Source organism: Pseudopipra pipra, chromosome 2 (genome assembly GCF_036250125.1).
Source record: "Pseudopipra pipra isolate bDixPip1 chromosome 2, bDixPip1.hap1, whole genome shotgun sequence".
Taxonomy (NCBI): Eukaryota; Metazoa; Chordata; class Aves; order Passeriformes; family Pipridae; genus Pseudopipra; species Pseudopipra pipra.
Window position 1 is genome coordinate 87,426,019 of NC_087550.1, and position 13,771 is coordinate 87,439,789.

The window sequence follows — 13,771 nt, forward strand, 5'->3', positions numbered from 1 at the left end:
CTTTCAGACTGTAACAGTCTTTTAAATTAGTGTGGATACTCTTGTGTAGGAATACAGAAAGCTTTGGTTACTGGGAATTTTGTTAACATTAAAGACAAATATTTGGTGTCCAGAAACCCCAGGTCTTGATTAAGAAAGCTTCCCTGCTTTTCCCCCACTGTCCTTGTGTAAGACTTTTGAGCTCTAATTTAGTTGTCTAAACATAAGTAACCAGTGCTATTTGAGATGTCCTGGGCTGTCCTGGAGATCTACATGGCCCTGGCAGATATGGCACAGGGCATAGGAGAAACTGTCCTGGACGTCAGTCTGAGATCAGGCGAGTTGCCCTAGGACATTTATCTAAAGTGGCAGCAGATGCCTATGTTTAGATAACCAAGTGTAGTGACAGGTAATATGACCTCTTACCAATAAGTGAAGAATAGCTATTATAACAAATTTGTGAGACGTTAAAATTAACTTGGTGGTTGTGATTGGTGTTTTGGTGGTATTTTTTGGGTTTTATGTTCTGGCTAAAGCTAACAACTTCTTTAGAGACAAATTCAGGCTATAAGGTGTGTGTTTTGATTCTCCATGTGTGTAAGATATGTGCTGTCTTCCACAACTGTACTGAGTCTGTAAAATGTACTTTGAGGTACAGATTCTCTGTGAAATCTTTCTTGAGGATATGAGCCTTTGGAGAGAAACTGTTCCAAGTCTTTAAACTGGTGCTGGCTGACTGCCTTCAAGTTTTCTAACTCACTGTAGAAGTTTTCTCAAGATCTTTATTTGGAAATCCCTTTGATTTATAGTCTAATCTTTCTAGGGTTATATAAGAGATAAACTTAGAAAACTCAAGCATGAAACTGTTAGTAGCAGCAGCCTAAATGTTATATACTATCTTTAAATTAAAAACAAAATCATCTATCTTCAAGGCTTTAACACAGCCTTTTGGGTGGAAGGATTAAGTTGGATCTTTAGGAAGAAATTTTTTACAGAGAGAGTAATCAGGCATTGGAATGGGCTGCCCAGGGAGATGGTGGATTCACTATCCCTGGAGGTTTTTAAGGTGAGACTGGATGTGGCACTTAGTGCCATGGTCTAGTAACCACGACAGTGTTGGATCAAGGGTTGGACTTGATGATTTCAGAGGTCTTTTCCAACCCAGTTGATTCTATGATTCTATGATTATAAATGCCCAGTCCTGGTAAGAGGGGTGATTTTTCCCTCTCCTGCTTATTTTTCCCACTCAGTTGTGAATTTCTACTGTTTCTTTTGTGCTGACCTTAGTTTTTGTTGTTAGGCATTTGGATTGGGAAATTAATCCAATTGAAGGTTTTCCCCCTGTAACTTAGCTTATTATGTATCTTGAAACATTAATAGTGTGCATATGCAGCCCATGTCCTGATCTGTACATTGCAATATTTTGTTATTTGCAATGTTTCTCCAGTACAGATAAGATTTAATAAATGTTTCATATAAATTGTATTTTGCCAGTGCTGATCTTTTACAGTGTATCCTTTGCAGATTAAAAGACTAAGCTGTATTAATTACAGAGCATAATGTTATTTGTCTTTTCCTGATAAACAGACAGTATTAAACAAAACCTACACTTTAAACAGTGGATTGATCAGACATATGGTTTTACTTCCTGGCATTTTTGTTTCACACTTTTGTGCAGTCACACAGGAAAAATAGCATGCTAGACTGTAGTACAGTAGGCCCACAATTATACTTGAAGATCACATTCTTAAAAAAAAGTATTTGGGATTTGTGACTGAACACAGTTGTATGTTTTTGTTTACTGCACAACTCAAAAGATTGACATGTAATAAAAATGAGTGATAATTATAGAAACTGCCACATGAGATTTATTTTTGGTTCAGTTCCGTGATGCTATGGCTGCTGAAGTTGGTATGCTATTTCTTTGCTTTTGATTGACTCTGATCCAAAGTCCAAACAAACTTAAAAAACCCCAACAAATTCCACACAACAAATTACCCACAAAAATATCAAACAAACCAGAAAGCAGACAGTTTCTGCTCAAAATACAGAAAGAGTCATTAAAATTAATTAGTAATTTTTCTTGTTTAATAGACATCTGAAAGCAAAACCCAGGCATTTCCTTGTAAGTGAATCTTTGATAGATTTTTGCTCTTAAATATATTTGAGGTTTATGAGTCTTACCAGAGTGATTTGTGATTTTAAACTTGATCTATGGATATTAGACTTAATATTTTCATAGCAAATTTGAATTTCAGAACTAGAGGGGAAAACCTTGAGTGTTCAGTCAGATAATTTAACTCCCAACAGTTAATGACAGCCGTGGCTATTTAGTAGTTGCATTTTTGTCTATTATATGTATTTCCATTTGTTTCTGTAGTTATCTGGAGTTTAATGTGATCTCCACTGCCCTCTGTCTAAAAGTTGGCCTGGGTGGAGTCTTAGACTGAGACAAATATTAGAAGTACTGACTGCAAATTATGATGCTTAAGAGCATAGATAATGAACAACTTTCTGTATGAAATAATTTAAAACATAACAGAAAATGCTGTCATGTTAGAGCCAAAGCTAATTGTCAAGGATGGGACAGTGTTGGTAATGGCTATTTTAGTTGCCCTGTCATAGGATCTGAACCTGTTAGCTCCATCATCTGACTGTCAGGTAATTGCTGGTAATTTAATTATGTGCTTTGATTATGTTTTCAAACAGGAAAAAAAAAACAATTATTGAAAGGAAGCTTTTATTTAATTGTAGTGAATAATGCACTTCCAAGGGCATTGATAAAGGTTACGGGATATTTTATATATCTGTTAACTTCATAGAGTAAGTGTGGCTGTTGTGGTCTAACCTCAGCCAGCAGCTAAGCCCCACACAGATGCTTGCTCACTTTCCCCAGTGGGATGGAAGAGAGAATCTGAAGAGTAAAAGTGACAAAACTCTTGGGTTGAGATAAAGACAGTTTAATAGATAAAGGAAAATAAAGAATTTGCAAAAACATTTTTCGTCTTTCTTTGTTTTAGTTGAATTTCTCTTACAACCTGTTGTAAACTGTTTCGGAATAGTAAGTATTTACTTATATCTTAGTGAAAATAGAAAATGAAGTGTGACATCAGAAGTTAAGAAGCTGAACTGAAAGCTTATCAGTATGTGAGTAGTATACCTTAGCTATGAAAACATGGAAACTTTTGTAAGCCAGTGTATTTTTAATGAAGAATAAGGAATGGCCTGTTTGCTTGATTACAGTACAAATGCAATAGGTAAGCTTAAATGAAAGCTTGCTGACTTATAAAACAACTCATCTTGTCTCCTAGTGTTCTCTTCAGGGAGGAAAAACTGCACCATACTGCAAATGTGAACCCCTTCCTGCAATGTCCCTGTAGCAAGGCAGTCTTTCTTTAAAACCTCTATTTCAGCGTTTTAAACCAAAAAAATATAATTGATGCTCTGCTTAGACTTTCAAAATTGCAAATAAATCCTCAAGTTACAAACAGATTAGCTTTATTTTACAGTGGTAAATAATACACTTCCAGCTTTCTTCAGTTTGATGCAAATTAGAGGGTGAATAAACCAACTAATTTAATTTCAAATTTGAAACACTACTTAGATTTACAGTCCAGAATTGATCCTTGACATGAATCAAACACTAATGTTTGTAGACTGTGATTTCATAGTAGCAATAAAATTTCGAAAAAGTGTCTCCAAAAAGCAAAATAAAAATTCCTCTAATAAAATATATTTAAAATAAAGATAATTAAAAAAAAACCTATTTAAAAATACTTTTATCTTAGGAAAAACAAAAAAAGAAAGTATAATTTGTAGGTGTAATAGAAATCAATGAAGTGTCCAGCCAAGGGACTTGACTTTTAGTTCTGAAATGAGATGCGACCAATTTGCATTCCCCTTGCAAACAAGCAACATCCTTATACTAGAGGTGAACTCAGAAGAGCCAAGGTGCACCATAGACTTTATCAGACCTGTAAGCTTTCTTCCCACTCTCAGGACATAAATATTCAGCTTGGCCATGAAATCTTTAAGAGGAGGACTAAAATCCTCAATTTGATCTCCAAATCCTGTGGGAAGACAGAAGTTTTCAAAGGCAGATATGTTTTAACATTAGCTGTATCAGGAGGACATTCCATATGCAGCCTTCTAAGCCAGCTGGTATTTCTTATACAAGAGTAAACTAACTGGAAATCCCTGGACAACCTAACCTCCTTGTTTTCAGGTAATTAACCGTAATGTCCAGCGGAGTGGAAGGAAAGGTATGAATAATAGAGGCTAGAAGATCATTAGGAGAGGAGATGAAGTTTCCTAGTCAAATGGAGATTATAGCCGCCTTTGTTTTCTAGGTGGTAAATTACATCAATGAGATAATTGCTTGACTGTTACTTGGTTTATATGCTTTTCTTTTTAATTTGCTTCTTACATCTGTGCTAGGTTTTTCTTTTGTTCTGTACAGTGTTATGATTTCCTGGACTTCTTTTCGTTCTCTCAGTTTTTAAGTTGTTAAGTTGCTAGTTGTTTTACAGTTAGTAGGAGTTCTTGCCACTGGAACTCACCACGGTTCTTGTCCTGGACCAAACAGTCTTTCAGTGAAGGCTTGATTTCTTTAATTGGAAAAAGCCAATTTGCATTTTCTGTTCCAGATCAGAAGTTCTCCTTTTGTCTGTCAGGGTCTGACCAACTTGTGGCAGTTGAGTTGTTTTGTTGGGGTTTTTTTCCCCCACAGGAAGTATAGTGCTGTCAGTCTTAAATTTAATTTTTTTTTTCTTTTACAGACTGAGACAACTTTAGGCCTCAGTTCATATCAACAGAAAAGGTAAGCATATTTCTAAACGTTTAATACAGACTTTAGTTGCAAGATTTGTGATACTTTTCATAAGAATAATAAAGTTTTAGTGTAAAAAAAATCAAATAAAAATAGTGATTTTTTTTTTCTAAATTATTTTTCTCATACGAAGGAAACGAAACTAAAATGTAAAGCAGTTTTTAATATTGGACAGCTAAATCATAGAATCGTAGAACAGTTTGGGTTGGAAGGGACCTTAAAGACCATCTAGTTCCACATCCCTTGCCCTGGGCAGGGATACCTTCTACTAGACCAGGTGTCTCAAAGCCTCATCCACCCTGACCTTGAACATTTCCAGGGATGGGGCATCCGCAACTTCTCTGGGCAACCTGTTCCAGTGTCTCACCACCCTCACAGTAAAGAATTTCTTCTTAATATGTAATCTAAACCTTCCCTTCTTCAGTTTAAGGTCACTTGCCCTTGTTCTGTCACTAAATGCTCTTGTGAAAATTCCCTCCCTAGCTCTCTTGTAGCCCATTTTAGGTACTGGAAGGTGCTGTAAGGTCTTCCTGGAGCCTTCTCCAGACTGAACAGCCCCAACTCTCCCAACTTGTCTTCATAGGAGAGATGCTTTCTCTCTCTGATCATCTTTGTGGCCCTTCATGAAGAAGAAACTTAACATATGGAATAAAAACTTGAAGAATTCTTTAATGCACTTTGTAATGTATACCACAGAGTAATTCTGTGTAATTAGACTTTTTTAAATCATTTTACTAAAGTTACTTGTATTGAGAAAGCAGTGGGTTTGTTTGCCCACTTCAAAAGTTCTTGGTGTCCTTTTGAAGAAGAACTCGATTATGTTACTTTTGATAGATTCTTGTCCATACCCCTCTGTCTCATCATAGAATCCTTAAGATTGGAAAAGACCTCCAAGATCATCAAGTCCAACCTTGACCCGAGTACCACTATGCCAACTAAACCACATCAGAGACTTCCACATCTACTCTTTTTTTGATGGTGACTTCACCTCTTCCCTGGAAAGCCTGTTCCAATGCTTAATCCCTCTTTCAGCAAAGATTTTTTTCATAATATTCAACTTGAATCTCCCCTGGTGCAACATGAAGCCATATCCCCCTCGTTCTTTCACTGGTTGCCTGGGAGAAGAGGCCTACCCCCACCTTGCTGCAGTCTCCTTTCTGGTTGATATAGAGAGTGATAAACTCACCCCTGAGTCTCTCTTCTCCAGGCTGAACAACCCATGACCCTGTCCCATCCTCTTCCATCCCAAAGACATAATCTATTATCAAAGAACTTGGCATGTATAATATCCGAGAAGGAAAATAAGTGGCCTCTTTTTTTCCCTGTTCCCTAATTTTTCTCTAATCATCAGATATTCTTGTTTATTAATGAGTGCATTGAACAGTAATAATGAAACTTGTTTCTTGTACAATAGCATTAAACAAATTGTCGTAGTGTACTTTCAGTAAATACAGCTGTGTTTTGTCCATGAGGCTGTTTCCTGTTCCTTCTCAGGAAATCAAGTAAAAGAACTATTCTTTTTTTTCATTTTGGATTGATTCTTATTTTGTTATGTGTATAGTTGCTTAAATGTGGGCTTAAGTTCCTTCTTTTTGCAAGTTTTGAAAAGTCTCTAACATCTCCAGCTGTGGGCAGGAACATAAACAACTGTAGCTATGAGCTGCAGTATGTCAGTCAGATTGCAGGTATGAGAACATGAATTTATAGGAATGGCGATTGAACTTAAGATAACTGTGATTAGTGTACTTTGTCTTGGATAGAGCAATACTTTATGTAGATACTTAAAAAAGAAATAGTATCTTTTTAAATCATCAAGTCTCAATGGCAGAGAGTGCATATATTGGCATCTAGTGCAATATGTGCGATATTTTTGTCTCCCAGAAAAGAACTGAATTTGGCGGTTCTTGAATTTGAGGCCATGGATTAGATTTGCCTCCAGGATATTTTATTTTAATTTCTCAACTAAGAAGGTTGCTTTCTGTGTTGGAAATTTCAGTGTTCTAGAATGTGTTCTATTAAAACACTGGTTTAGATATTTGAAAAATCTCCAGGTCTGCCAGGAAAGTCCATTCCACTTCAGAGTACTGGTCTATTTGGGGTTCAGTCACAATGTGATAAATGATCTGCATTGCAAGCTCTTCTGTGCCATGTTACATAGTAAATACACAATTTGCTGTCTGTCTGTTAGTGGTTTTGCATGAACCTTTCCTTTATGCATTTTTCTAGGTGACTTTTTTTGATGTCATTGCTAAAACCAGTACTTCTCTAGATGACCTCTCTTTTCTTGATATAGCTTGCAGATGTTTCTTTCCTATTTAGACAGTTTATTCAGTTCTTTGATCTGCTTTTTTAGCACTAATTGGAAGGAGGGGAATGAATTAGCAATGCAATTTTTGTTCTTGCCCATGGTCAGGTTACAGTGCATCTATTCAAGCTTCTCCCTGCTCTTTCCCCGCTCTTTCCCCAGACAGCCCCCCCTCAGGAACTGTTAGCTTGAAGTTTAGTGCCTGATATCATGAGTATGTTTTCCTGATACAGGATTAATGTTGGCATAACTGAGCCAATCTCTATCTGGGTAGTTATGGAAAAAAATTGTTGCTAGTCTTTATTTGTGTGCATTTGTAGCATTGGCTGCTGTTAGATACTGAAGTGGTCAATTGTTTGATGGGAGTCCAGTGTCTCACTGAGCCGGTAATTAATACCCCATTTTTAAAATAATTTTAACTATAAAATTCAAAATCCATTTTCTGATATATGCAACTCAGCCTTATTTTTTAATATTAACATGTTGTGGCTGCATTCAGGTTACTTACAGAACATTTTTAGCTAAAAGAGTCCTTGCGGTGGCTCTTTCGAAGATATTCTGGCACAAAAAGCACCCACTGTGAGGTATTTGCCTATTATTCGTTTTAAAAGGTCAAATTGTTATTTTTAGAAAACATTTTTATTTGATTTCATGGTAATAGAAATAAAGTATCAGCTTTTTAAGAGATTGTGTTGCTAAATAAAATCATAAGATCTCTTTCTGTTTCATGGTTTAATGCTGGTGTCTATATTCCTTCACAATTTATGGCACAGGAGAGGAAATAAAACCCTTTAAACAACTGGTAATGTGGGAAAATTATATGTAGAATATGCTGAGATTTGAATTTTCTACAGTAGCAATTAAAGATGTTACAGATAAGATTCCACAGAGCACAGACCTCCTCCAGAAAATCCCAGAACAGCTAGAAAGGTAATGTGAGGATACAGAGCAACAGTTGCTGCCCAACTTTGCAGAAATCTTTAAATACTGTATTTGGTAGCATTTTCTTGGTCTCCGAATGCAAAGATTTGCATGGATTATCTAAAATTATCAGTGTCTAGTACTCTGTGATAAACAGCAAAGCGTTACAGAAGTGCTGCGGAATGTCCTTAGGACGGATTAATATTGTGATTCAGCAGAGATGGACATCCATATCACGCACAGTCTTTTCAGGCATTGTTTTTTACTGTTTTTATAACTGCATCTGTAACTAACCTTATTGAGACATGAAGCTGCACTTCAGTGAATTGCATCTGATAGTAGATTGCTTCTGGGTAATAGCAATACTGTAGTTGGTAGTTGAGGTGAATGCCCACTTACTTGGGTGACAGCGTGGATGGAACAGTGAGGATAATGATCATGTTGGGAACTGTGTGTAGTTCACTCTCAAGTCTCATTCTTAAAATCAAAATTCTTGCAGAAGGAGAAAGGTATTGAGACCATTTAAGTTATAGGTTCAGATGAATCCCTGGCTAGTTCTTAGTCTACCGCAGCTTGTTCGCAGATACCAGTAGTCCTCTCTTCCACATGCATCTTTTCCTTTTCATGTTGTTGTCCTTGTCGCAGCAGGTATCAACTGGTAAGTGTTGACACAGTGTAGAAGAAGACAGTCTGTTCTTTCAAAAGCACCATTTCTGCTTCGTTTCCTATGCAGGGTTCTGTGAACATTGCACTCAAGTTTTTTTTCTATGAACCTTGATAACATTAAAAAAACCCCCAGATGTTCTTTACAATTTTGAGCTCAGTACTTCCTGTCAGGGTAGCTGCATGATTCTAGTCATGATATCATCTCTGAATCCCAGCAAAGCAGAAAACTAGGGTAGATATGTCATTCTCCTCCTGGTAAGGGAGAGTTCATTGCACATGTAGACTGCTGTAGTAGATGGAAAGTAGCTGTAAGAAACCTAACAAAATATGAAATGCAGGCACACTTATCTTCAACGCTGCTGATGCTTTTGAGAACGCACTCAGGATCACTCTTGAGAAGAAAAGGCAATGTAGAAAGAATCGTGCCTTGCAGAATATACCTCCTGAAGAGTCTTTCTGCTGTGCCTTTTGCAGCCGGACGTGTCTATCTCATATTGGCCTTTTTAGCCACCAGCGCGCTTGCAACAAACGTGGGTAGTGCCCTTCCCAAATCTTCGTTTGCGAAGCCTAACCATGATGTTGTCCTTGACTTCAAAAGTTAGAGAACTTCCAGGGGTAGGGAAGGAAAATGTTTAAATTGTGATTTAAGACCGGGAGCCATAGTTCTACATGCATACAGTAGTAATTAACTGAACGTCATTATGCTGTAAAGTTGCCCTACCCATGGGTGTATCCTGCCTTCGGTGAGCAAGTGCCTAGCAGAGCAGACATTATCATCATTTTCTAGTCTGCTGCAAGTTGACTCATGTTGAGCCTTTCAGTATGCAAAGTTTGGGAATTCCAATATTGCTTGTTCCCATTTGAATCTTATTATAATTGTTACTTCTATTACAATAGTTGGCATTCATGATGATGTCGCTGCCTTAACCGAACTTTAACCATTTAAACATTCTATGCTGTCTGACTGGCTGTCCAGGATAATATAGCTCTGTGGTCTGAGAAAGTGTTGCCTAGGCTTTTCATGTATGTGGAGAATTGTGTATGGTCTGATTGTTCAAGTTAGGTCATGTTACTCTTGACAGTATTTTCAATGCATTTGAAATAAAAATATTAATTATCGCTTTTGTAAATATTGTAAATTTTTCTAATAACTTGTCCATAAAAGGAGTTTGTGTCCTTTTACCAATAATAACCAATAAAAAAGAGATACTGTCCGACCATTAAGAGTTTTCAATTTGGAAGAAATTGACAGAATTATTTTAAAAATCACTGTTGAAGAATGATTTCTGTTTAGTGTTATCTTGACAATGGAGGTACGTGAGCTTTTTATGTCCATTTTCATTTAAAAGTGCACTGTAAATGGTTTTTAAAATGGGGCCATAAACTTTGAAGTCAAACTGTCCATTTGTTTTGTTCTTTCAAAACATCACTGCCTATATAATTTTCCAATTATATTCTTTTATGTCCAGTGTCTTCGTAAACTTCATTTTCTTGAGTGTTTGTTCTGTGAGGTTTGATTTTAGCCTGAGAAGGCTAAACTATATTGTTTGGCAACTCTAATGAGTCACAGCAGCACTTAATAGCAAGAATTCTAATTTTTTTGTAGATCTGAACATATCTTTATTTACACAGCTTCTGACTTGTTACACTGTTGTTGTTGCCCAGATCTGCACTGAGAGGATACAGTTGTCATCCTTTATTCTTAAATTTTTACTCCTGTAAATAGCTTTCTTGTTGAAGTGGTTCTGAAGTATGGAAAGACATGCGAATTTGATCAATAATTAGTTTTCCTGGAATTTTTCTGGATGAAATTGGATTGATTGAGTTCAAGGCTTCAGCTTTCCTAAGGCGAGCCATATGTCCTTGCCCCTTCCATTTCCTGGCTGCTCCCTCTGTTGAGGCAGATCTAGGTGTTCTGCTGCCCTGAGTGGGTTTGTGGAGCATCTTTGCTCACCCAGGACAGGTGGCTGCAGCTCAATCTTTGGGCATTTGGGATTGATTCAAAGTCAAGGATCTGAAACAAGAATGCTATTTTAATATCAGTAACATAAGCATTTGAAGAAAAAAGAAAGCTGTTGGTCTTGAGCCATTCAGGAGCCATTGACTTTGAGCTATTGTTTATCCTTTCCTGTTTATTTTTTTACGTTTTTATCTCCCTATTTTGTTTTATTATATGAATACAATTTTTACTCAGCCCAAAATAAAGTGTTACAGAATTACAGAGATGCTTAATTGTGGTTACAATCACATCATCCTGAATAAAAAATGTTTCAGTCAATGAAACTGCTTTGTATTTTTTTTCTTACAATTTCTGTTGTGGGTTATTGATTGTGCTCTGTATAACTGTACTGGTAAAATAAGTGGCAGTAGTTGCTTCCAGGTACTTTGTCATCTTCCCTTCTGGATTGTTTGAGTGCTATTTAAGTTTTGGTCTTCATCTGTTAGAAGTCTCCTGAAGAGTTCCCAGTGGGATGTTAGTATAGGTAAAGCTAAAGAATGTTTCCAGAGCAATCTCATCATCTTCAGGATATTGCAAATTTTGAACAGTATATATATGGGCTGTTTTCTCCTGTGTGGCCTCAGTACCATCGGATGGGTCTGAGATTGTTTATGTACTAATATAGATGTAGTGTTTATGTACTAATATAGATGTAGCTAGAGAAACTCATTAGGTTACGTAAATTACTGCTAGACATTGGACAATATCCAAAACATCTTTCATAGCAATGTTTGAACATTTCTGTGAAAGGTGATGTAAACCTATTTAACTGTTTCACTTAATCATCCTTATATAGAGGAAAAGTTTACACTCAATTAGATCCGTTTTAAAGATATGTACTCTTACGTAATCTTCTTTGGAGACACCACATAATAATGTAAGTGGCTGGTAAAATTACGATATTCTGACTGGATCAGTTTGTTTTGTTTGTTTCTTCTTTTGAATTAGTTACCCTATTAGTATTAATGAATGTTTTGCTAAGGAAGGGCTATTTGAAATGCGAAGGGAGCAAAAATGTATCAGTTAGTAGTATCTTTTACAGCATTTCAATTTTTCTTGCAGTGTATCCCTGTATCGGGGAAATTGCCGACCCCTCCGGTTTGAGCCACCAATGCTGGATTTCCATGAACAGTAAGTTGAAAAGGTCTTCTGATCTGTTTAGTTAGACAAATAAAAAATTTTTTTAAAAAAATTTAAAAATCAAACCAAAAACAAACCCAGCTGGGGTGAGTGGGTGGGACCACTAAACAAACAAACAAACAAAAAAAACCAGACAAGCAACAAGAGCATTTAAAGCAGATGGAGCTGGTGGAGAAGGTCGTATACATAATTTACATTAATAGATTGTAAATGTAATTGACCGACATGTTCCAGAAAGCTGGTGTACTCAGTTTTAAACATTGTATAGTGACTTGTCAGCTGCAATGGTTTTGGTGGTGTAGGTACTTGTACTTACTTTTTAGGTACTTGTACAGCTGCACTGGGGAGCAGACAGTTTTAAGTCTAGAACTTATACTGAGGTGAGACTACCTTTCTGTGTGTAACCCACATCAGGGAGTATCTACTCTAGCACATCCATTTTACTATTGCTTTGGTGGCAAACAACGTGGCAGTGGATTTGTACTTATTAGAACAGAAATTTCAAGTTGTGAAAATACAACCTCAAGGAGAACAAACAGCCTCCAGGAACCTAGCCCTGTGCTCTCTACCTTGCAGTTGGTTGCTGTTTTCGTTCTGACTTCTCTAAAACATAAAGGGAGGAGGAAGAAAATTTAACAATTTCATCGGTGTACCTGTTAGTAATCAGTTTGTCTGAGAACTTAACTTTTCCTGCCAGTAATTGGTTACTGTGTATAGGTAGCTACCACCCCTCTTAGCAGTCAAAATTGGTTCTGGAGTTGGTGTTCATGGATGCAGCCTCTGTGCATGATTGATACTTTGATCAATGTAAACTGCAGTGAGGGCATTTCAAATATTTCGTTAACAGTTCAGCCTGGAAGAATGAAAACAGCCCAGATATGCCTGAACACAGCATTGCTTCCCCCATACTCAGCCAGTGCAGCTGCTGGATGAAAGGCTGCTTTATTTACAGATAAGCCACAGATTATTAATAAAAATATAGTACCCTTTTTCTGTCGGAAAGACTGTTGTATGGTGTGACTACAGAGATGTGCAAGAAAGCTCCTGTGTATTGATGTGATGTATACTCCTCTCTTTCTGAAAGAAGCAAAGCTGTAACTTTGTTTGCACAGAGTAGCTTTTCAGAAATAACCTCTATACAAAAAAACCCAATCCAATATAATGTCACTAAATAACAAAGCTATTATGAAAATGCCTCATTTTGCAGAATTTATTTGTGCTCAGTCTAACAAAATTGTAATCCTACTTCGGATTAAAGACAGAATAAGTCACTCTGTCCCCTCATCCTTTTTCTTTCAGAATTTCTTCTAGCTTTTGATGTTGTGTATTTTTCTTGGTTTTTTCTAATGTCGGTAACTGGTCCTAGGTAAGAGGATATTGAGTTTCTAAATTGAATAGCAAATGGCCTTGTGGTAAGCCCTGTTCTGCTATAACAAAATGAGATTATGGTTAACAAATCATACTGGTGACTGCAGTACAAATTCAAACTTGTAGAGCAGTGTGCTTTTTGTTAGAGTTACCGTAAACTTACCTGCTGATTTGGTTTTAAATTATTTTCTCTTCAAAATGGTAGAACTTTCTAGTTCATAGTAAATCCAGAATTTGATATTTGAAATGTATTTTATGCACTTTTTTCTACTATGAATAAAGTGTGATGTGCTCTGAAATACCTTGCTTTTAAGGGTTATCTAGAGTTTGCATGCTTATCTGAAAAAAGCTATATGTGCTTCTTTGTGGATTTCCAAAGACCATTTTTTCCCCCTTGCTAAAAGTAGATCCAAGACAGTATCATAAATACTTTAAGTTGTTGTTCATTATATTTTGGCTTTTTATGTAAGCTGTTCGTGGTCAGAGCTAAAAGCACTGAACAAATAATGTCCATCTAGTACAGTGTTAAAGTAGCAACAAATCTCTTACTTGGGAATGGCTCTGT

General features: G+C 36.6%; 1 protein-coding gene across 1 annotated transcript in view; it reads left to right on the forward strand.

Moving 5' to 3' along the window:
- Positions 1 to 13,771, forward strand: part of TMEM131 (transmembrane protein 131) — a 94,058-nt gene that overhangs the window by 25,568 nt on the left and 54,719 nt on the right. The window contains exons 3-4 of the mRNA XM_064646252.1: positions 4,758 to 4,798; positions 11,761 to 11,829. Coding sequence (XP_064502322.1) covers positions 4,758 to 4,798; positions 11,761 to 11,829 — 110 coding nt within the window. The remainder of the gene's footprint in view (positions 1 to 4,757; positions 4,799 to 11,760; positions 11,830 to 13,771) is intronic.